General features: G+C 37.2%; 2 protein-coding genes across 2 annotated transcripts in view; one reads left to right on the top strand and one right to left on the bottom strand.

The window, feature by feature from the left end:
• The window catches only part of LOC134806014 (homeobox protein abdominal-B), a 120,718-nt gene that overhangs the window by 79,910 nt on the left and 14,721 nt on the right, over positions 1-26,087 (bottom strand). The window contains exon 2 of the mRNA XM_063779217.1: positions 4,466-4,511. The gene's annotated coding sequence lies outside the window, so the exon portion shown is untranslated. The remainder of the gene's footprint in view (positions 1-4,465; positions 4,512-26,087) is intronic.
• The window catches only part of LOC134800502 (uncharacterized), a 28,718-nt gene continuing 14,719 nt past the window's right edge, over positions 12,089-26,087 (top strand). The window contains exons 1-5 of the mRNA XM_063772975.1: positions 12,089-12,214; positions 13,495-13,611; positions 13,940-14,110; positions 15,772-15,934; positions 16,466-16,529. Of these exons, the coding sequence (XP_063629045.1) occupies positions 12,122-12,214; positions 13,495-13,611; positions 13,940-14,110; positions 15,772-15,934; positions 16,466-16,529 (608 nt within the window). The 5' untranslated portion in view covers positions 12,089-12,121. The remainder of the gene's footprint in view (positions 12,215-13,494; positions 13,612-13,939; positions 14,111-15,771; positions 15,935-16,465; positions 16,530-26,087) is intronic.

Here is a 26,087-nt window from a genome sequence, read left to right as displayed (position 1 = left end):
GTACCCAAAGGGTAAAACGGATCCCTATTACTAAGACTCCGCTGTCCGTCTGTCTGACTGTATCTCATGAACCGTGATAGCTAGGCAGTTAAAATTTTCACAGATGATGTATTTCTGTTGCCCCTATAACAACAAATACCTACTAAAAACAGAATATAATTTATTATATTAATATTTAAGTGGGGTTCCCATACAACAAACGTGTTTTTATTTGCGTTTTTTGGTACGGAACCCTTCGTGCGCGAGTCGGACTCGCACTTGGCCGGTTTTTTTATTTAAATATCTATTAGGTACAATAGGTACCTTGCTACACCAAACTACTATTACGCGCTTTATCTTCGGCATAGGTAATATGTATGTAAGTATAGGTAGGTACACCTATTTGCCTTCATGAAAAAATCCTTAATGATTTTGTAGATTTACGGCGTAGCCCTCGAAATATCTTCCCGGTACAACCATTATTCATTACTTTTAAAGTCACCTGAAAGATTGATGCGTTCAGGAGCACCTCTTAAAGTATCAGACGAGAGTCTTCGCGGGGGCGGGAAGGTACCATATGCTTCTGATTAACCACACAACAGTTTGCCACGGAAAAGTGTAAACCAAGCGAATATGATCCTTGTGGCAGTGGAAACTAGGAAATTTTACATTTTCAGCGTGTTTAACGGTTTGTCCACCTCAGAGGTGACACCCGAACTGTCGATACATTTCACAATTGTCGTAAAGCCTGGAGACGGAAGGGGAGCGCAGTAAAATTATCATTTTATGCCGTTCGACGACTGAAATGACACGGGAATGCTGTAAAACTGATTTATTGGATACATCCCGAGAGTCACATGGTGAATTTTTGATGAGATCTTTGTTTTGAAATAACGAGGGCAATTTCATCTATTTTAGTCTGTGCCTGAGCTCACACGAAAAGCTCCCCCAATCCCCATCTATTGAGTAAAATCACAGAGGGGAACTATTTGTATTTTGTAATCTTATGCAAACAAGAAGGTACAAAAGTAGTAGGTACATTTACAAGTTTGTATCGAAAATTAAGCTTAAAGCCCAAAATAGTATTTTAATCGTATACCGACTTAGTATTAAGTAGTAGAAGGGTTGATTTAAAAAAAATCCTTCTTTTTTTCAACCAAGTGTAGTGTAATACAAGTTAAGTAGGTATGTACTATGTACATAGGACAGTCAACGTCAAAGATATGTTTACACTTTTGCACCTTATCTCTTTGTATAAGGCGAAAAATTTAAACATAAATCTTTGACGTCGACTGGACATGCAATACATACAATATTATGTTATGATAAAAATAATTACGATTCTAACACATTAAATGGGGGGGATGCAGCAAGCCTTCCAGAAGAGCAGAGCTTACATAGCCAAATTACTGCTCGGGCCCTCCCCGTGAGTAGCGGCCTACAAGCCGTGAAACCGATTGCTGCGCACCGAAGGTGATCAAGAAGTGCCAATATGCCACATATGCTATCTAGAGAGACGCCCCCTGCGGGGCCAACATTGACAATAATATCCGTCAATATAGAGGGAATATCAGCTGAATGTGGCGACCTACAAACAACGCAACATATGATGCAGTGTTCCCTGTGTCCAACTATGTGCACTACAGAAGACCTCATAAGAGCTACCCCCCGGGGGTTAGAGGTGGCAAAATATTGGCAAAATACAATTTAGTTATGATCCCTTCACACGATAAGAGGAAGAACACATTAAATTGTGTAACTTTTAAAAATAGGGATGATGTGACTTGAACAGTCAAAATGAGCTCCTAATAATTTAATTTTGGTACTTATGTAGGTAGATAGAAAAATATAGCAATACTGTTAACTGTCTCACATGACGTCCCGCAGGGTTGTCAATTCGGCCATGCAGCCACCGGTGAGTTTATTGCCCATATCTCCTGATTAGGCCCACTCCGCTAACCTCCAAGATAATAAACGCCCGACACAAGATTGTTTACCCACTTACTGAATATATGTACGTTATACCTATTTAATTTAGAGTACCTTTGGTATAGTTCGGGTAAAAATCCATAGGTGAAATTAAAAATCAATGTAGGTATAGGTAAGGAATAGTTTAACATACCTAAACTAAGCTGTAACTATTATTTCAGGGTTTTGGTTTAACTTTATTCAGACATCTGAAGGTACCTAGGTACCTTAGTGTGTTTAGGTAATTATCTAGGTATATGCATAAATGCCTATAATTTTGAAAACGCTCTAACATTAAAACAAAAGATTTAGACCATTTGAAATATTAACATAAAATAAGTCAACTTATTTTAATGTAAGTAATATAACCCAAAGGCAATTATTTTTAATTGCAAAAACACATCTTCCCAATCAAGAAAATCTGCTACTACGACAGCATAACGACTAGTAATATTCTGTTCTGATTACTCCGTTATTAACAGCATTGCTGAATTAAATTGCAGCAAGATAAGTACTAAGTACAACACGAGAGCAATTGTCGCGAACTCTTGCCTCGCAAACACATTAAACAAACAGTGCAGTAAAAATAAATCTAACTGCCTATAAAAACTGCCATAACTATCACTTAAACGCCATTGTGACTGCGACCGTTGTATCTCGAACTACCGACGAAAAGTGCAACTTTGTGCCATTTAAGGTGCAAGGATTCAAACACTGCTAATATTGGTCCTAATGGTTTAGTTTTAAAAGGCCGACCACACCATACGCTGTAGAATGTGAAGACCTAAACTATAGTATAAGTATAATATATCTCGAAAAAGCTGAGGCGTTAAATATGCTGAGTTTGAACTTACAGTTGGAGTGCACCAGGGTTCAGCACTCAGTCCACTCTTGTTTAATGTCACCATGGACTACCTAACACGCCAGTGCCAGAGACCAGTGCCATGGAATATACTGTACGCAGATGACGTCGCCCTTATATCAGACTCGTTCCAAGGCCTTCAGAAGGATCTAGACTGCAGGCCAAAGTCCCTTGAAAGCAATGGTCTAAAAATCAGTCGCAAGAAAACGGAGCAGATGTCGTGTATATTCGATGTTCACACGGATACAAACCAACAACTCTACATAGAAGGCACACCAATACCAACGGTTGAACATTTTAAATATTTAGGGTCTATCATCAGTAGTGACGGCAAGATCGACAAAGATGTAACTCACAGAACAACCACAGGATGGATGAAGTGGAGACAGCTCACAGGCGTGATGTGCGATAAAAGGATGCCCATCCAACTAAAAGGTAAACTGTACAAAACAGCGATAAGACCAGCTATACTTTACGGTACAGAGTGCTGGGCATATACACAGCAACATCTGTCAAAACTCCACGTGACAGAAATGAGCATGCTACGCTGGTCAGCGGGCGTAACACTTCTAGACAAAGTTCGAAACATACAAATCCGAGGCAGTTACAAAGTCGCTCCCATCATTGACAAGGTCAAGGAACGTCGCTTGCGATGGTATGGCCATATACTCCGCCGCCCTACAGACCACATGGTAAACGTAGCGCTAAGCCTACCCACCACGACGCGTCGCCGCGGAAGACCCCCCGCCACCTGGCTGACGACGGTCCAGAGAGATCTGAAGGAGACCGAGATGGACGCAGCAACAGCGCAGGATAGGGAAAAATGGAAAAGACAGACAAGGAGAGCTGACCCCAGATGATGGGAAAAAAGCTTAGAAGAAGAAGAAGTTAAATATGCTGAGTCCAGCTGTGCGGCGATAGCGAATAGTAACCTACCTACTACAGTGGGGGCGATATTTTTTCCGTACGAGAAGGAACTGATAATCTTCTCGGCTTCGTCATTTGAATAAATTATAGGTATTGTCCTGTTTCCATTTTAATTAATTAACATATATTATTTCAATTTAATCGTGGATAGGTAGGTATTCATAGTACGTATTTGTGATAAAATATTTTATATACCTATCCACCTAATAATGTATGTGCGTAATCTTTAAAATGGCACTTCCATTTTATAGACGCTTTTGAACGCCAAGCTTAACTAAAAGCTTAAACTATAGCTTTGAAACGAAACAAAAACTATTATCACCATAAAATAAGAAGAAAACACAAGACACCAGTGAAAGCTTTAAAACAAAAACAAACCAAAATAAAACCTCTCCGGATACTTATGCGCAACAAAATCCCCGAGATCATTATTTCGCCGCTACACGGTACACGGGTACACGGCCCGACCGGGCCCAGATAGTGTTTAGTTTATCGCGGCAGGCCGGCTAACACGATCATAATAAAGACACTTTATTAGCCCTCTCACCACGACGCGTTATCGACTTCAATTAAATACCATTTTTATTAGGAATCCTCGGAAACGCCCCGTGGTCAATGCGTTTTTTTGTTCACATCTTATATGCGCCTTAATATAAGCCTTATCCCGTCGCGTCGTCATAACTTCAAGTATTAGTGCCTCGCCTATGTAAAAAATAAAGCTTACTTTACCAGCTTATGCATCCATAATCTCTGCGACTGCAAATTATCCATGAATCTGAAAAAAGAAAAGTCGATGAGACATTGAAGTTAATAACAACGAACATATCATTACAATAAGTAGATACAATTCTGACTCGCAACAAAAAACCATAAAAAGTGTTTTCTCAAAATAAATCAAGCAGCGTAAAAAACTGTTGATGCTTTTATATATTTAAAAGCTAAGAAAGCATCATGAACCATAAAACGGAATGTGCGCGAATACGCGGCCTTCCAACAATGAATACGAAAAAACACCAAGCCAAACGGAGATCGCTTTTCTTCAATGGTTACTTTATATGCAAATTCCTTGCAATAAAAGTGGAACCCTTCTCTAGCTTTATACAGAGAGCAGAAGACTTGAATCCGTTTTATGTGTTAGTGAATCGATGCTATTTTATAGGCATCGAGTATCGATTCTGAGCGGGATGTAGAATTCGGGAGTTAACTCAGCTATTTGGATAAATAGATTCCTCCGTATTCGATCGCTATCAAATTTGATTGCTCGAGATAAGTAAACGCCGTATTTAGGATAAGGTTTACAACCTACTCGCTTCAAATGAATGTACGTAACTTGAATGTAAGTAACGTGAATGTTACGTTGCCATGATATACGGGAGCAACCTGTGCCTGTTACCGTTGAGAGATAAAAAGATAAGCACCATGCAGCAGCTGACTTAAAACCTTTTGTCATCCTAGATTATCATCATATGAATAATTGACGGTCCGATTCGAACTTTAATCGTCAAATGAAAGAAACGTCACATTTGATTCAGTATCAAATACAGGGTGATTCATGAGATGTGAGCAGGACTAATCCTGCACACTCAGTAACTGATAATTGATCGATCACCGTCGTATTTAGCTGAAACAACCACACTTTTTCCTATTTTTTTACTTTTTAGTTAGGGCAAATTAATAGAGAATTAATCTCTACAATCATGGTCACCCTACAAGACCTAATTAATAAACATAAAACCTCTTTAACCGTAATGACAGAATTTTGATTACGAAGAAAATAAACTGTCAAACTTGAGTGAGATACGAGTTTTCAAAAGTAACCAGACCGTGATGACAGTGATGACATTCAATTTGACACAGAATATCGGTACCTAGTTTAGTATTCTAATGTTAGGGTGACCATGCATGTCGTAAATAAATTAATAACTTTTTTTTTTCAACACAGCTAGAAAATTAAGGTTAACCTCACTAATACTGATACGAAACATTTGCTTATAATTTACGAAATGCGCAGTGTTAGTCCTGCTCACGTCTCCTGAATCACCCTGTATATCAGTATTAAGTGTGACGTTTCTTCAAACAAAAACGTCACTTCTGACACTGACACATCTAATCCATATCGTTTCTAGATCTATTAATTGACGTATCTTAAAGTTCGAATCGGGCAAAGAATATCTGATATTATTTGATATCGGGTTCCAAGATATGTAGCAGGTACCGTGTTTATCACGTCTCTAGCTATCTACGACTCTTACCTTATCTACATATATTATGGATACATACATATCCATAACCTACGTATTCAGTAAAAGTCCAAGATGAACCATGAAATACATATTCTGTTTTAAATATAATAAACTAATTTCATTCGGCATGAATGTAATTTAGAGGAACCCATCTAGCAATTTGTATAGGTACCTATTTAGTAATTTTTTTGTCTAAACTTTCTGTCACATCAAGGAGGACACGCGTTTGCCTATACTTATTTGGAATTTGGAATGTATGTATCTGTTTTATTTATATGCTAACATTTTTATTTTCTATTATTAGAACCACTGGGTATTGTATAAAATTCTAAAGTTGTATGCATCGAACGCAAAGGTGTCCAGTCTTAATTTTCCGAATAGGGCGTCAGCGCCACGTACTGCGCCCGAGCCCGACAAGGATCTTATATTTCCATAAAACGTTCACTTTACGAGCGCACCTGCACCCCGCCGACCTCCACCTCCTCAAATGACCAGAGATTTTTAAATAAACGTCTAAAAACAAACATAAATGATAACGAATGTATTTTATCTTTAATAAAGCGGCATAAACGAGTATGAAAATATTTTAAAGCAAATGAAGTAGCATTAAAGAGGCAGATAAGCGACATTTCGTGGCGATCATGTGGCGCCAAACCACTTAGATCTACTCGTAGGCCCTTATTCATTCCTATGAACACAAAGAGATAACTTCTCATAATTTCTGTACCTATCCTGCGATATTGGCAATAATATACAACTCTTATTTCAGCTGCCTTAACTGATAAAACTTAATTATCGCGGTAAAAGTTTAGCTAGATTGACTTTGATCATATTCTAAATAGTTTTTTTTAATCTGATACGCGCTATTTAGTGACAGCTCGCTATATGGAAGGTAGAGGTACACACATTTGATTGCTCGAGATAAGTAAACGTCGTATTTAGGATAAGGTTTACAACCTAAACGCTTCAAATGAATGTACCTAATACTTTGTACTTCTACACTCCATAGTTCGCTAGGAAAACGATATTACATGCAAATGGGGCGCGGCAAGAAAATATACTAAACTGTATATACAAATACTTATGTACTTTAAAATTTTCTTAGAAAATTACGCATCTGCTATGCACGCACGCAATTACTATGGACGTTAAAATAACACCTTTCCACACATAATAAATTGAATTAAGGCAACCCGACTTCATCAGCTCTAACGCCAGTAATAACAAACCATAAAGGCTTGAAACGTGTTCGACAAATGATAGCACTAGCATCATTATAAAGAGTTAACCCGTGGAATCATTCCCTATGATCTACTTTACGACTGAAACTTTAATAAAATCTTTAATAACATTCCGGCGTCGTGTTCCATATTTCCCAAAGCGATTATCGTCGCTGTACATCCACCTACGTATCGTAAACGTAAAATATCTAACTATCCAATTACTACTTGTAACGTATCTGTTTTCGTTCACAATATTATAATTTTAGGGACGCGAAGCGATTCAATCTGTAAATTATGACACATAACACTCGAGACGGTGGTCTTATATTTTTTCTCTCAATAAGCCCTGCAACTAGCACCGCTGGTTTCTCAATAAACTTCATAACAAACTGCCACATGTAGCAGTATCTTTTATACATTATGAGCTTTTTCATTTAAGCCCGGACTGCCGACCGTTTCAAAACGGGTTTGAATAAAACGTGCAACCAAATATCGATTTTTAGCTGTAAACAAATTAAGTCAATAATCCTCAACCGCACTTCAGTAATAACATGATGAGATATGTAGGTAGACAGCATTTGGAGGTACTATTTAATTTGTACCTACAATAATTACAATGCCATTGGCATCAGTATTATCGGCATGGAGTCACTTCAGTTAATAGGTTTTGAATGTACACTGTACCTATACCTATTTACAGCATGAACCATTACTATCAATTTTGACTCTTGTTTCTGTTGTCATAGGATTGAAAATGAAGAATGAAGTGAATGCTTTGAAAAACCTACAAGCTCATCAGCACACCCACTCGCTTGTCCCTCAACGCGCCAATAAACTGTGCTGGAAAGGCGCGCTCTCATTACTACAAAGTTGCCGGAACGTCTAAATTACCTATTGACTGGCTGTCCAGCTGAGTTATTGTGGCATAAATTAACTGCAAGATACGCCCTCCGTGATTATTGGACTACGGTGCCCTGGCTGATTAAATTGGTTTGAATTTAAAGTTCGATCCACACATTTAAAGTACATCAAATAAATTATTTTAAATATACCATGCATCATACTCGTATCATTATACATATATTTAAGTAGAAGTAATAACCCTATCCAAACCAAACCAAATAGGTAACCATAATGAAACCTAACCAAAGGCACCCAAAGGCCAAATTGAACGTAGGTATCTACCAATTTCCACTTTTCTATGGGACGGCACGTTCTCTGCTAAGTCCGCATTTCTTTTGTGCAAACTCCGAATTGCCGACATAAAACTCTCTGCGGACCGGTCTACGTGATGTCTTCAGTTTTATACTGCTGCCTATACCTATATATAATGCATAGTACCTATATTCTTATCAGGGAACTAGGTCCCCTTTCAAAAGCGTACTCATAAAATTCAGATCATACAAAGCGAACGTGTGCGTAGGCAGGTGTACATACAGAGGAGGTATACAGAGAGGCAGGTAAGGAGGGAAGCGCGAGGAAAGTTTTCGGCTTTTGTAATTAATGTTGCAAGGAAGATTCCGTTGGTAAAAGTTTTTTCATCACGTCGGCGGAGCCCCGTAATGAGGGCCCCCGCAGCGGCCTCGTAAAACCACCTACAACTTAATAAATAAAACTGGAATTCGTGAAGATTTATCACGAGGCCCATATTGCGATTCGTGACTCGAGCCCGAGGCGTGTTTTTGCTACGGCCGAAAGACAGGATAAGAGCGGTGGCAGTAAAAAATAGAGATATATATCATCTATTGCGGTCCGCCTCTCATATTTACAGAAGGTTTTTTGTATGAAATATTTTGACACTTCCCGGTACCTACGCGCCATGTTCCCCAACATGTTAATTCGTGGAACTATTCAAGGCTGAGTTACAGACGAGGAACGTGAGACTTGGTTAGATCATATTACAAAAAGAAGTTGTGTCGATCTAGGGTGTCGATTCCAAAAGAAAGATTCCAAGAATCTTAATCACCCGAATATATTTTTTACTGGTCAAAATGTATTAATTTCGTTAAATATCAGTTAGGTACTAAAACTTGGATATCGAATATGCAAAAGTGGTTACGATGAGTACCTACTCTCGAGAACGAGTTTTGGCTCTACCGCGTTGAATACACTGCATTAAGGCTTACGACAAATACTTAAACCGACTCTCGGCGCCATAATCGTACATTGATCCTAAAATCACTGTAGGTACGTGTAGGTAGGTAGATTCCTATCTACTGAACTGACTGCCCAAACAAGTATTTTATTCACCATATAATACTACCTTTTGCTTGACACTGTATTGTTAAAAGGTACCTACACCTTATTGAAGTTGTGATTTACCAATTACCTAACCTGAAAAAGTGTCATCAAATCAACAATAATAATTAGACTTCGTAATTCTACGAAGAGGTATATTTATTTAAATATGCTATTGATTGATGTTAAAGATAGTTTTTGTAGTTGGTTTTCTGTTGGCTCAACTTGATTAATTCATTTATTGCACTTACTCGTAGGTACTTAACTCAATTGAGCTTACTTGAATAAACAATATCAAAATGTACAACTCAACATTATAATGTAGAGTTGTTAGTTTTGATTTTGTACCTATGTACCTATTTACGGCGATTACTCCACCGAAGCTCTTAAGTTATGATGATGATGATGATGACGTATTAATGTAATAACTATATTTCTCGGGATTTTTTTTACATTTGAACTCGAATATCTAACATATAGACGAACTCACAACTGTTTCAGTTTAAAGCATTTTAAAGTTTTCAATACATGATATACGTAACAGGAAAGCGAATAAATAATTCCTCGTGCAGATGGTATCAGGTTGGGTGAGCATTCCGGCCACGTATCGGCGCAGGTGATACCCGACCAAGATAAACGGCGCAGTAATTCCACTCTGCGAATTGAATTCCAAAACGGGGATCGATATGGGGGTGGTTCTAGGTATAGTATACTAGGTATCGTGTACCACTTTTTGTGTAACCGTGCTCATACGAGAATGTTAGTGCACGAGTTTTTCGATCGATACTGCTTAGTTGTTTGTTAAAGCTTTTAGGATTATTAGTGTGAACATATTACTTCTTCGCTTTCTTGTCTACCCAAATGCCAGTATAAAAAACCGCTACCAGAAATATTTGAGTAGTTCTAGTGATATTGACACCTAGCAAAGCTATAGGTATAGCGTATGGATTACAGCAGAGAAATATGTTATACGTGCCTTCTTTGTAATTTTCAGAAGGCTGTTTAGAAATCACAAAGATCAGTTTTTATATACTTACAGGTTTTTATCAAAATTGGGTTTCAGTGTGTAATAAAAGAAAGAATCCTCTTGGCCCTGCAAAGCCAGAGCGGCAATGAAAGCGACTAGGCTGGCGTATATCTTAACGAAACTTGGTGTGTTTTCGTCCAATTTTAATTTTGTTTTAGAGCCGAGCTCGGCCGGGCTTACTCGCGCGCTATTATTTGCCCCGTTTTATCTCCAATGTAATCTTGTTAAGAGGCCTTGTGTAGCTAGGGTTGCTGTAACAGAAATGGGGTGGGAAACAAACGTTTTCGGGATAGTCAAGTTGAAGTAAAGTTAACTAGTGGCTCTGTGAGCTGTAGACCTCGCGAGCATATCATATTGGGCACGATGAAAATATAGTAAATAAAAAAAACAATACGAAAAGTGTAAAAAAAAATACAAAAAGTTATATCCCAGCATATAATTACTGGGGATCGAACCCAGACCTTCTGTGCAAACAAAAAAAGCGAACGTTTGCAAAATACGCCATGATTGTTCTTACTTAAGGTAACGAAATTTAGCTACTCATTCTCAAGTAAAAACTAAATATCTTAATAACTCCAAAACCAGCGAAATATATTTTCTGAATTTTTTGACATTTAATCTGTAAACATGTCTCAAAAAGAATACACTCTTATGATACCGATACGACTATTTGTATGAGCGCGAGCTATCACAACTTTTCCATTTTGAAAAATTTTCAAAAACCGGCTCGACAAAAAAAAAATATCGGTTCATAGAATTTCGTTACAAAATTTCACGAGAATCGGTTAAGAATTGCGACCTGTAGAGGAGAACATCCGGACATACAAAAGCAAAACGCCCGAGTCAAAACGTAGACCTTCGCTTCGCTTCGGTCAAATATACAGGATATCTTGGTGATATACCGAAGTCTAAAACTTAGATACAGCAAAATTTTGTTTGCATTACCAGTATCAACGCAGTTATTTACATCGTTGTATGTATCCCCCAGCGTAGCGTTGTGTGCCAAAAGCACCTTACATCACTGACAGATACGTCAATTTTCATAGAGAAAGATGATCTATAATTATATTTTAATAGCAAGTTGACCATAGTGATTAATGATGATCATGATATCTAAGTATGCAAGTGCAAAATGATTCGATAGATAGTACTCCCCTATAATAGGTACATTAAATGATATCAAAGACAATGTAGCAACCCTGCAAGGGCCCGCATCCTCGCGCCTCGCGCCCCTGGCAATAAGGCTGGTGATCCCCGGTTTCGGCGCTTAAAACTAAGCTGAGTATTACGGAGGAATCCTTAGCGAAATTAGTGTGTTGGCACCTTAAGTAAAAATAGATTAATACCAGTTAAATTTGCAGCTGTCGACGAAGCATGCTTTCGATTTAAGTCAGTCAAATAATGCATCAAGATTATCAGGAATATTGCTTGTGATATTGATAGTGTTACTCGTAACCATTTAAAAAGTTCAAAACAGACACACACATCTTTCTTGATGCCCTAATTTCTTAAAAATTATCACAGAGTCTAATCCAAACTCCAAGCTATATAAATCTATCAATGCTAATATTGTCTATGGAACTTGACATGTTCTGTCAGTCAAGCACAATGACTACTAGAATATGTAGGATTATATAATTCGTTTACACTTAGTATGCCTTTTAAATATTGGCCAGATTTCGAAACATGTTGCGTATGCATTAAAAGTTTAAGGACAGCTACAGCCATTATCGCTACCCTTGCCCTTGTTCGTATATTAGTCTACCTTATTTTTCAGTTTTTCAGTTCAATCGTCACATAAATACACCATTTGGGGTACTTTAAAGGTGTAGAAACAATAATGAATGTTCCCAGGCCAAAAGCCCATTTTGTATTGTGTTCTTCTGTGTGGTACTATACAGCACGTCCACGGATGATTTAATTATTTCTTTTGCGGTACATATTCATGAAAAGAAATGTACTTTTATGTACTTATGTTTTTAAAAAATGTACTCGCACGGTTTTGGCATAGCGACATACAGGTTGTGGTCGTGCTGGGTAGATACTGCCTGGCACGACCACACTATATTTATGGATAATTTAATGTCAAATGATTACAAAACAAATGTACTCAAATTGTGCTATCTACAAGCACATCAAAATGTTACAGTCATACTGCAAAAATCGCTGTTATGATTAAAAAAGGTGAACCTATAAGGGCTGATTTAGACGGCGCGCGAACTCGCATACGACTTTCATTACATTTTTTTTGATCGGCTGGTTGAAATAACTAAAATCTCATGAGAGTTCGCGCGCGCATAATGTCTAAATGTGGGATCATCAATGTAAAGGGACCTTATTGTTGATGGCGCTTCCGCCATTTTAAACGATGCCCCGATACAAATACAACGCTGCGCGTCGCAGTGCGGCGTAAACGAACGAACTCTCATGAGATTTTAGTTATTTCAACCAGCCGATCAAAAAAAATGTAATGAAAGTCGCATGCGAGTTCGCGCGCCGTCTATATCAGCCCTTAGGTTCACCTTTTTTAATCATGACACCGATTTTTGCAGTATGACTGTCACATTTTGATGTGCTTGTAGATAGTACAATTTGAGTACATTTGTTTTGTATTCATTTGACATTAAATTAACCATAAATATAGTGTGGTCGTGCCAGGCAGTATCTACCCAGCACGACCACGACCTGTATGTCGCTATACCAAAACCGTGCGAGTACATTTTTTAAAAACATAAGTACATAAAAGTACATTTCTTTTCATGAATATGTACCGCAAAAGAAATAATAAAATCATCCGTGGACGTGCTGTATAGTACCACACGTTCTTCTTTGTCGTATCCTCATGGCTGAGGGACGTGACGACTGTGGACACTTTTCACCAGTGTTCTCCAAGCCGCTCTATATGGGCCCGGTGTATGCCTGTAATATGGCTTTTGTCTCTGACGTTAAGACAGACGTTCAGTTACTGTGACTTCTTAAAAGAAACCACACAAAATATGTGCATTAACGTATGTGCGTTTGTTACAGGTTTCCAATCCACTATTATCATGGTTAATGATCCGGCATTCATATGCGGTGCGCGTGGCGTGCCTCCTCTCCGGGGCCAGCCGGATGGATGTCGTGGACGTCAACATCAATAACGTGGTAAGGGCACCAGTGAATCGTACTATGTATAAGTTTTTGTAGGTTGTAAGACAAGAGGAATGAATGAATGAGGTATGTACATTTCTAACGTCATGGACGATTAAATTAAGATTTCTGCTGAAATTCCTGGTGACAGCAGGCTTATAAAATGGCCCCTAACCTAGCCTGTAGCTCACGGCAACGTACGAGTTTGTATTATGTATTTGCGGGCAGAAGTAAAATAAATATAGAGTAGGTACTCTGAAATAATTAAAATTTAACTCTACCTAAGATTTTCTACCTTAGAGTACATGCAAGAGTATATACAGATATTTAAAACATTTTTCAGATTAGCTTCGGATTTGGCATGAACGCTGATTTAGGGATTTCTTGTCTGGCGCAAAGTCAGGATGAAGGAGGAGTTTCTAACCAAGTTATTAAGGCACTGGGATGGATCATGCTGATTTCTGACGTTGTTTTTTTGATCACAAGTATGTTACTACTGATGAGGATTTATCGGGTAAGTTATGATAAATAAAGAAAACAAAATTTATAGGTACGAGAATTTTAAATTTTACACAAATCGACCTAGTCCCACAGTAAGCTTAATAAAGCTTGTGTTGTGGGTGCTAGATGAAGATATATAATTATACTATTTAGTTATATATAAATACTTACATTATATATATATGGATAACATCCATAACACGGGACCAAATATTTAAACATAATGATATTAATGATCAATAGCCTTAACAGTTAACAGGATTCGAACCCGGACCTCATGCTGCGTAGCAGGGTCACTATACTGTCTAGGCTAAGAGGCCGTGTATTATTTATGTGAGACAGGAAAGCTAAGTAAGATAGAAAGAATTGGATTTAAGCTATTTATTAATTTCGTTTAGTAGACAGTCACCTGCAATAATATGTTACTCTTCGAAGGCCGCAAAAATATGTGACACGGTGTTATGGCTCTACATATAAGATCGTGTCAGATATTTTTGCGGCCTTCGTTGTGTAACATATTATTGCAGGTGACTGTACCACTGTATATAATATTGTATGTAAATAAATGTTTTTTTCCCCAGTTAGAAAAAGGTCAAAATGTGACATCTAGGTAAACGTTATCAACGTCCCAAAATGTATTTTATATCAGATTTATTAAATTATTACTTTCAACCTTCGAGCAACACGGAAGGGAGGCGGCATTCGCACTATTTCCCCTCTGCCGAGGTACAAGATTAGCGCGTCAATCTAATCTAGCGCGGGTAATAAAACTAGATTTTTCACTAGACCGAGTCCAGACGCGCGCGTGAACACTGCTGCATAAAAATGCCTGTTTGCTCGGTTTTTTTGTTATAAAAAGAGGTCGGGGACATCAAATTTACAAAAAGAAAGTGTTACATTTCACATGTAATATTTTTTTTTACATATATACGTTTAATTACATTTAAACACAATTATTATATTTTAGTCTCATGTAATTGTTGGATTTATCGATTTTGCTCGCTCAGTACAAATTGCGGATCGGTCGAGCGACAAATCCGACTTCTCATCTCTCAGAATACAATAACATACTTCAACGAAAATGTGTTAGTGTGCGTGTTGTGACACTTGTCACTCGTCCGTACACAAAAAGAGATCGAGGTTTGCAAGATTTGTCTTTGACGTGTGTCATTTTCTATGTATTTGTGTCGTCATTACAGATTGGATTTTATATGTAAGTGTGTGAGAAGTGCGACTGTGTGCACCTTTCCCCCCGCGAAAAATGGCAGAAAGATTTGTACGGTGAGATATCGCTTGGGCCCCTCCCTTCCGATGTGTCGGAAGCCGGTGTTGCTCGAAGCTTTCAACCTATGCTCAACAAATATCTTTTTTTTATCATGATAGTAAAAAATAAGAGTGGGCCCCTGTAACCTATTTAAGTAGTGAAAATATATGATATTGATAACAAAAGTGGCTGAAGCAGCAGTATTAGCAATAAACGACGATGATCATTGAATACAAAATACCTATGCATATTGATCAAGAAATTTATAATGAATAGCCGGGTCCACACAGAGCGAGCATACGCGCGAGGAAATTGCCTCGCGCGCGCGTATGCTCGCTCTGTGTGGACCCAGCTAATAGTTATCAGCAGGTACCTATATGTATTTTTATTGATCTAAATACTTATCGTTTTTTCAGAATCCTACGCGTCGAGTGACTATAGCTTTTATCATCAGTGGATTGATAGCCTTGGTTCTCTCAAGTATCTATGGAATAATGTATGTCACAATCTGCGCCTTTCGGGGAAAAGGCATCGCCCTTTGTCAGCTAGCTTTAACATTTGTCGACCTAGGATGTAAGTTAAATCTACTCCTACTGTTTTAAAAAACGAAAGATGAATTACTAGTAAGTAGAAAAGATTTAACAGCCTATTAAAAAATTCCGACTAGCAAATTTAGTCATACCCAAATTTTCAATAATTATCTCTATCGCCATTAGTTGCCAATTACTTGTTAAACTTATTATATTATACACTTTTTGCATATAAGTCACCATCAGTATATCATTGATAAAAATCTTAAGTATTTTTTATTGCAGTGTGGATTTACTTTTTCTTAGTGATACAATCCTATATAAAGAAAGAACTACCGGCAAATAATTCTCAAGGCAGTGTTTGTACAAAATGTGTTAGACAGAAGTGCCAGGATCCCTGTAGGGGTCTGACACCCCTGGAGTCCAATCTGTTAACTCTCAAGGACGCAGTTTCATGAATTACCTACGTGACTGCTGCCAGTGGATCACAAACATTTTCAGGTATTAACAATTTCTAAAGATTTTTTAAATTTTCAGTGTGGACCTATTTTTTTATGGTGGTTAATGCCTACAGCAAAAAAATACAAACCCAAGCATGATCTGTACTTCGTGAAATCGACGTGGGGTGCTTCCAAGACGTACGAAGATCTCACGCGAAAAAAATCCTATTGGTTCCTATTGCTTCGTTATGAAGATTACTTTACACATTTCCTAAAAAACTTCCTATATCCCTTCAAGTGGCGCCACCGAAAACGCGAAAAGTAGTCAAGTGGCGGGGCCCCGGTGGGTGGTCAGCGTAGATTAAGAAAATTTTACAAAATCGTCGATTTAAGATTTTCTATGTTTGAAAGTATATTAAATCACATATTGTTAGAATCAGCGTTATATAGGCTATTTGAATATAGCAATTAAATTATTCTAATGTTTATACATTTGGCCAGTCGTAATCAAACTCCGGAAGAATGACAGTTTTCCAGCTTCCTTGTTAAAAATGACCACCACCCATGAATCTATAGGATTAAACTTCCCCACCATTTTTTTATTATGGATAATGGTGGGCAACAAATAAATTCGACCAATCACAGTGTCGCATTTGCGTATGTTTTGTCCCTCACGGAGGCACGCGTATACCACTTCTATACGTATCCCTACCAGTAGAAATAGATGGAAAAATATTCCACATATCCCCGCTGGGGGGGATATCGCGGTAGGGATATGTGGAATAGGCGGATCCTACCTTCTATGCTACCACCATAAAACTAATTGATTATTGGAGGTAATTGCTATTTAATTATCAAAGGAAGACTTTTATCTTTAAGGTTAAATCAATAAAAAAGACCTAAGATACAATTTCTTTTACGAAACAACCTCTTAAAAAACGAGACTGACCTCGGATTAGGCGGTCGCTCCCGAATCAATGGTCCTCACCAACAAATTTTATAGCAAGTGTTTTTGTGTTTCTTACGGTATGCTATCCTTCTCTAACTCGCTACCTAATTTTGGGCGCTAGAAGAGCGTAACTATACTTAAATGCGTTCAATTTCACCTCTAAATACGTCAACACCTCATTAACCACTCACTGGTGGATGACAGTTTACTGGTTTTCGCATCGACCATTCACGGGTTGACCGCCACTTGAAGGGATATTCTAATAACTAACTAAGTATTTCTTCTTAATTTATAGTCAGGTGTATTTTTATACGTACCTACCTATACGTTTAGTTATGTTGTTGATAATGATGATCTTAATATTTATATTAATAAATCTTTTAAATTAATGTTATATTTTTACTTTTACATACCTAGTTATATATCCAGTATAATAGTATATATTACATTACTGGTATCTACGCTTAACGATAGGCACTAACTTGGCACTAACCAACCATTAAATATCATATCCTAGTTGAAGACCCGAACTAGTAAAATGACTAATTCTATTACCTACAATTACGTACCTAACCTAAGCAAGTGCCTCATGCACGGCACGGATTCCATAGTGCTGTATGGAATAAAAATTGTTAATAAATTTTTGGTAAAAATTTCATTTTTGGTACAAGCTTTTATCGCTGACTGTACTTTTCTTACGACAGACAACTAATACTCATCGAGACAATTAAAAAAACCCCTAACACAATTAGGTTGCGTTGTTTCATCACAGAGTTCCTATGGCCACCTCCTGTGTCCATCATCAGATCAGCTCGATGGTACCATAATATTGCATTGTCATCCGATTTATACATGCATGCAAAATTTCAGCTCTATCGGAAACCGGGAAGTGGATCAAATTTAACTTGCAAGATTTGATTGCAGACAGACAACGGGACAGGTGAAAGTAAATAGAGTCTGTGCGGAAAGAGAAGAGTCGTGGAATGTATGGGGCCCAATACATTCCACGACTCTTCTCTTTCCGAACAGATAGAGTCTGCTTGTAAAAACCGTTAAAATTGTACCTAGAATCTGTGGCATAATAATAACATGGCAAGAAAAAAAAAGGTATATCTATGATAATGACTATTATTAATGACAGAGGGAATGTATGTGGTAAATGCTGTCACAAAGTCATGGAAGATGGAAGTCACAATATGTCAATATAAAAGAAATTAAAAGTACACCTATTACATAAGTAAATAGTCGATGCACGTGATAAAATAAATATGGGGTTATTTAAATTTCTTCCTAGAACCGAACAGTGTTGCTGCATCAAGAATTTAAGGACTGCTTGTTATTTAATTAGTGTTTATACGTTGGTATGCATACATATTTATTATTATGTAGTCTGGTAAATTAAGAGTTTCAACTAGAAGGTAGTCGATTGCTTATAGTCACGACTGTAAGATTGACGATAGAGATAATCATATTAATCATATTATAATATAACTGGATTTCCATTCTTCAACCTCTTAAACTACAGTCCACTTGGAATTCAATGACATATTTCAACGTAAAGCGTATATTAGACAAAGACATACATAATAATTAAATGGTAAAAGCAAGTAGTTAGGTACGCGTAAAAATGTGCACGTAAAGGTATTATTAGGGCGACCCCATACTAGCGTTTTCCGAGCGTCGGCATCTAACCAACTCTATGGCTGCTGCTCGACGCAACGTCGACGCAACTGTGCAGCAACGCCATTTTCCATAGCGCTGACTAGACGCCGACGCTCAAAATACGCTAGCGTTGGATGGCTCTTACCTACATCCATTCTGTTTCGTTCTTAATGACAATCATGAATCATGACTCATAAGTCTCATAACGCCTTGGCCACGGAATGCACGCTGATTCCGACCGCCTTACATTGGGTAAAACAAAACTGTATGGCGGTCGGCGTAAGCGTCCAGCGTGCACGCTTGGATCGTGCGTTCCGTGGCCCTCGAGTAAGGCAATGTTTACGGATCTCGATTAACCTGAGGTGAAATGCTAGGTAAACATGGGTTAGTGATCCTTTGTCACTTGAACAACTATCCAGTAGATCAATCGAGTAAGGGCACTGATACAACATTATCCCGTAGTTTTCAGCGTTGCACGGAATAGGAATGAGCGTCACACCATCATGCGACCTGTACCTGACAAAAGCTGCTGACGAGGGAACGTTGTCTGTGAACTATTTAAGATGGTGTTTTTTCATCATGTCCATACTTTACATCGGTACCGATGTCTTTTTCGTTGCAGGAATCATCGTGGTAAGTAAAACAAGGAGGTTTCTATCAAGAAAAAAAAAACAATTTAAATCTAAATTGTTTATAGGCATAGGTACAATATAGTTTTTCTGTGCAATATTTTTACCAAGGATTTTCATCTTTTATGCCTCCCACTCTCCCCTAATATACTTGGTCAAGCAGATCTTGTCAGTAGAAAAAGGCGGCAAATTTGAAAAATGTAGGCGCGAAGGGATATCGTCTCATAGAAAATTTGAATTTCGCGCCTTTTTCTACTGACAAGATTTGCTTGACAGTATATACCTAAGCGTATAATTACCTGGGTATGAAGACATATTTTTTATACTTAAATGATTTGATTCAATGCTTCATCAAAGTCTTAAAACTCATTAAGGACCTGCCATGTACACAGATAAATTAAACTGTATTGTAGCGTTGATTCAGGATTCCTGGGGACCTAGCCAAGATGACAATCGTTGATAAAAAAATGTATGAAAATGTCACGTGACTTTTCGTAGCATCTGTCATTCCGATACATTTTGTTTTTGTTTGGCGTTTGTTGAAGTAGGTACAATTAGCCTCATGCATGAAGTTTATATTTGAATATTTTTTTTATTCGCATGTATGTTGCCGTTATATCATGTTATAAATGCATTTCCGTTTAGTTATTAAATTATCATTTAATTGCTCAAAATAATAAATAAAAAGTACAAAAAATTGCCAAGCTAGTGAGCGAGACGCAACGCCATTGGTCGAAACGTCACGTGACATCACTCGTTTCAACAAATTGTTAAGGCCAACCAAGAGTGAAAGAGATGGCATTATGACCTGACTCGCCACTAAATAGTTTTTAATAATATAATAGGAAGGTTTATAAAAGTATTTTTATTTTTTCCGGTGTTCCAACGATATAAATAATGATTTAAAAAAATAAAAAAAAGTCATGCATGAGGCTGATTGTCATCACTCCCTTGGTCCCCTAAACACTTTCCTCTTCAGTAGCATAGAGTTTTTGTGCAGTGGATAAGAACAGCGCTAGAAGTGCACATAATGGCGATCGCTCTCTGGGCGGTATTCGCGCTCCTCCTCGCGGGTCAGGAGTTGGTGATGATTTCCCTCGCGGCCGCTGCAGGAGGACCTGTCTGCTTTAATATTAGCGATATTATTATGCTCGCCATTTACTTTGCTTGTAAGTGTGGCTTGGGATAACTTTTCACATTAATAAATGTCAGTTCAACTAGAATTATCGAAGGTAAAGCTAAAAAAAAATTCAACCTAAATTGTAGTAAGGTAGGTAGTTATAGGTACCTACCTTTGTTGCTACCTATTAGGAAATTAAAACTCCTTTGCCTATTTTATAGTGTCTAAAATGTATACCCTCTTGCAGGTAATCTATACTTTGCTGTGGTCGTTAGTTCATACGTAGAAGAACAACAATATAAATATTGATTAAAAGTTGCCGAAGTTATAATATTAAGTCGAATGTTAAGAATGCAGGATTGTTCTGTAAGTACCTTACAATAAACACATTTGCCAATAAATATTTAAAAATTAAAAATTCTGATATCTGATTAATATTAGTCACACCTGCTTGAAAGACGCCCACATTATAAAATAAATATGGACTTAAATACATTCAAGCTAAGTATGTTCATATACCTACCTATACCTACCTTACAATTTCTCTCAAGTTCCCACCCTTAATACTTTATTCAAACAATAAATTGTCTATACTACATATTTTATATCAAAAGTCGCAAAGTTACCCTTCATGTGCTCCAATAAGTAGATATAATTTAATCTTAATAAATTTTATATAAAATTTTATGGACGTCATTGAGTTCCGATTTCTTTTCGCTACGTTTAATCTGCTACAAATAGAGATATTTTAAAAGCTATTAAATGGTTCTTTAATGATATACGAGCATTCTCGTTTATTGCCAGATTTAGTCGAAAATAAATTCAACGACTTTGAATACTTTATTATGATGGGAACTTTGAAACAGCAGTCTACATAACTTATTGCCCACTTGGTTACTTGTATAATGGCTTAGTGGCAAACAATTTCCGTTACTAAAAATGCGATTATTATAAGTCCTCTACTAGCTAGCCAGCTAGGTACCTTATAGTTACTAAAGTGCCGTGGAATAACTTTAAGAACACATATATGTACATAGAGTCCGTCCATTTGAGCTATTAATGCACCGATTTGGATAGAATAAAAGGAGGAGTAGGTATCATTATAACAAGCTGCAGATTTATCTTGGTCATGACTCTTATTGATTCTAGGTATATATTTACACATGATCTACACTGGCATTTTAATTAAATTTGTAAGGTAGGTATGCTGAACATTCTGATATTTAAGGATTAAATTAATACATTTTAAGTCCCTCATTTAGGTAGGAATTATCGCTCTAGATTAATCTGGCATTAACAAAATAATCCCATTTTCATGAGATCGCCCGACCCATAACGCAAAGGAAGGGTGGGTCAAAGAGCCGCTTCCTCATTAAGCAGAATCTGAGCATCAGCATAAATGTCATTGATGTAAGATTTTAATTATCTCGCCATGCCGACCCACCGCCGAGTCTCGTAAAAGGGTAAGCGATTTGAATTTCAACTAACTTTGAAATCTCTGGCTTAACGAAGTTTTCGGATGAGGAATTTAATGACGCTCCTTTAGATATGTATCCGAGTAGGTACACTTATATACCCACCTACCCAACGTATTTAGAGACTTTATTACTTACATACAAATCCTCATGTTAACCTGTTACAGTTTCAACTCCATTATTTACTTGTAAAAAATACAAATTAAGTACCTTTGTTGAAGCATTTCAAACTCTAGTTTATTTTTAAATAATTAAATATTTAGATCGAAGTAGATTCGCTTATAAGTTATAATTAAGGCCAATAGGCACTAGGTAGGGAAATATTTGTGGCTTTCATCAAAGATCAGATCAGAGAAGGGTCCTTATGCACTAGGAGCATAAAGACCCTTTAGGCATGGAACGCCAGATTTGTCTATCTATCATTTGGAAGTGAGTAGCCACATCGGGTATAGATATAAAATACTACAAACTGCAATAACTATATGTAGCTTACCATAACATTTTTCGTTATCTTACTTTCCTATACTCAAAAATATGCGAACTAAAGTAACGGGGCTCCTATCTTTTGAAATAATCAGAATTTAGCGAGACGTCACGTCCCGTCCCGGCGGGCACGTAAAGGCCAAGGAAAATGTAAGAAAAGTCGCTCCCTCTGATAGCACACTTTTATTACCTACTGCACGTGACGCCGGGAGGCTTTGTATTCTCCTAGGTGCACGGTTTGTACGTTTTATGCTTTGTAAGATACTTACGTAATAAATACGTAAAGTCAAATAGGTATACTCTTACCTAAATATACCTATTACCAATTACTTATCTACTCATCCTCAAGCGCAAGTTCTGCACACACTGCAACCGTAAATTATCTCATTTACTACCTACATCTATGTTTCGTTTGTTACAGATATGAACGTTAGATATAAGACTGCCTTTCCACTGAGGCGGAGATGAGAGAAGAGTAGGAGACATGCAGGAATTAACCAATAGCAATGGGTTTGTAATCCTCATCTCTTCTCCGCTCCGCTGCATTACAGCCAATGCTATTGGTTGATTCCTACACGTTTCCTCTCATCTTTGCTTATCTCCGCCTTAGTGTTACTATAAAGTGGCGCTCGTCTCTGCTATTTTTGACATTAAAAAAATGTACAAAAGTAAGACTTCCTGCAATTTTTGCATTAACGGGTCCATTTTTTCCTCACATTCATAATATGAAGTCCCTAACTGTAGCACGGGTGTGTGGCGTTCGTCGCCCTCGTTGTAAAAATATCCCTCGGCGCTGGCGCAGCACGCCGAGGTTATATTTATATCCACCTACAATAGGAGCTTGCACGGACGGAGTTAGTATAGAGGAGTAGGTACCTACGCAAGCCAGAGTCTGGGGTACCTACTGTTATTAGGAACGAACCTGGAAACCAGTTTTTGTATAAAGATTATATATTAATCCTAAAACTTACACTATGTTTTGAATAACAACGGAACCAAAGCTTGCGTAAATGAATCAATGCAAATATCAAACTTCACAAAAAAGTAAAACTTCATAAAAGATAATAAAAATAAATTCACATCTGGAAAATGTATGTAACCTACCCTGCCTAGAGACAAGTATGGAATATGTCTAAATTATATCAAAAATGCCTATTTATTTTAGTAGCCTACATAATATCAGGGGTGAGCTCAACAAAATGTTTTTCTTCAGTATATTTTCATAATCTTCTAGACGTTAGAGTATATTAGGTATAGGTAACTACGTCTAGATGTCTTAAAATCTAACTATTTCTCTTCATTGCAATAATGTATTTGAGTCTATAGATAGATACAAAAACATTTCATATAAAGGTACCCATACCTATCTGCTGTAGTAATTTTATGCGTAACAAAAAGGTCATCCCTCGGGAGTGGAAGTACGGCGTTATTAATAACGCGCGTAAAACCGACCCTCCGACTCTTTCTTACCTAGATAGGTATGCAATAGTTTTTGGACTTTTTTGATAGGACCATGGTACGACATTTTGTTAGTAAAGTAGGTAAATAAAAGTAAATATTATTAGTGTAAAGCCTGACCAGTAATATATGATAATGTCAAGAGGGCGCTGTTATTCTCATGTAAAGGGAGTTTAGTATGAAAAAAATTGTTCCCGTGAAATTCCGCAACATGGCGCGTGATCATATATTACTGGTCAGGCTTTAAGTAGATATAAAGGTATGTACTTAAATCTTAATAGTTGAAGTAATTAAACGATTCAGATAACTTTTTTGGCGTTTTTATACAGGGTTTAGGTAGGTACATAATTAGCTGAAATGAAATCGAATAACCGTACCCGTCGGCGCCGCGCTCTACGCTGCCGTCGCTACGCTCTACGCCTACGGCCGCTTGTTTCGTAGTCGCCGCAATACTAGGTACTTAGCTAACGTTTTCTACCTAATTAATAAAATTGTATTTTAAAGTTAGAAAATTTGTTAAAAGTTTATAAAATGCAATGTACCTACCTACGCCTACCTATATTATTTAATACGTTTACTAGATCTCCTAACGTAATTTATTGAGATTAACAGCTATTTAGATTGCTTGCTGGTTTAGGTATAGTTAATTTACCTACCTAAGACTTAGGTGTACTTAGGTACATATTAACACATTCAGGGCCAAGAACCCGACTGTCGGGTACACTGTTCGTAGCGACTACGCGCTGCATACGGCAAAGACGTGGCTACGCGCTACGAGCGTAACCCGTAGCACTTAGTGGCAATGAATGTGTTAATAATTCGCTGTGTTTAGAAGTCACTGACTCGCTGTACGTACCTACATAAAGTATGGAAATACCTGACAATTAGGGCTTGCAATTCGAATATTCGAATATTCGAATATGTCGAATATTCGACCTGTTTTGATATTCGAATATTCGGCCGCTCAGGTTTCGAATATTCGAATATTTTTTATTACTAGGTAAAATCTATTTTCATCCGTTATAGTTACAGTTTCTGTGTATTTTGCCGGGTATTAACAGTGAATGAGGAACCGTAGGTACCCAAATGCGAAGGAAATAATGTTTTTACTGTATTCCTATCAATAGGCTTCGTGAATACAGTTAAACCTAACTCAATTTCAAAGGAAACGAAATCAAAAAGTATGTTTTATTACGGTGCGGCTAATGCTTTTTCTAGGTACAAGTAACTTTACGTAAGTTTTAAGATAAAGGGTCATTTTGTTTATTGAGTAAAATCGTACCTTAAGCGAATATTCGAAGTCTAAACCTTGCCCTTTATCGCAATTCACAAATTTGATCATACCAAACCTACCGAACTAGTTCTAACCATGCACCTTTAGCTAACGAATAATCCACCCCGTAGTCAGCCAACTTTTTCCCTTAAATATTCCAATACCAATTATATAACTTATTATATAACAGCCGACCATTAGGAATCAAAACTAAACTTGCCAAGACTAATAAAGTCAATAAAGATTCAAAATACAATGGAATTAAAGGCCATTTTACAGGCTTCTTAACGACAAGAAGTTAATTTAAATCAGAAAATGATTAGTGATTAGTTGATTACCTACTAAAATGTTTTCTCTCTTACATACGTGTTTGGATGGTTAAAGTTATATTAATTCACGCAACGACGCATTTATAATAAAAAGTTTTATCAAGAAATATTGAAAATTACTAATTTTTGCGTTTTAGGTACTTACTTGCTTTTATAAACGTGGGTATTTCAGAGTAGGATGATAAAATCTAGTCAATAAGTGGATTTCTGCAAAATATCATTAATTTTAGCAATATGTGGAAAAAGCTTTTGAATAAAACGATAATAAACCGATTTTTCGTTCCTTTTCTTATTTTTTTTTAAATATTCGAATAATTATTCGAATATTCGAATATCTCGTCAGAAAAAGTCGAATATTCGAATACCTGAAAGTTTCGA

The sequence above is a fragment of the Cydia splendana genome, chromosome 2, assembly GCF_910591565.1.
Source record: "Cydia splendana chromosome 2, ilCydSple1.2, whole genome shotgun sequence".
Taxonomy (NCBI): domain Eukaryota; kingdom Metazoa; phylum Arthropoda; class Insecta; order Lepidoptera; family Tortricidae; genus Cydia; species Cydia splendana.
This window is presented reverse-complemented; position numbering and strand designations above follow the sequence as displayed.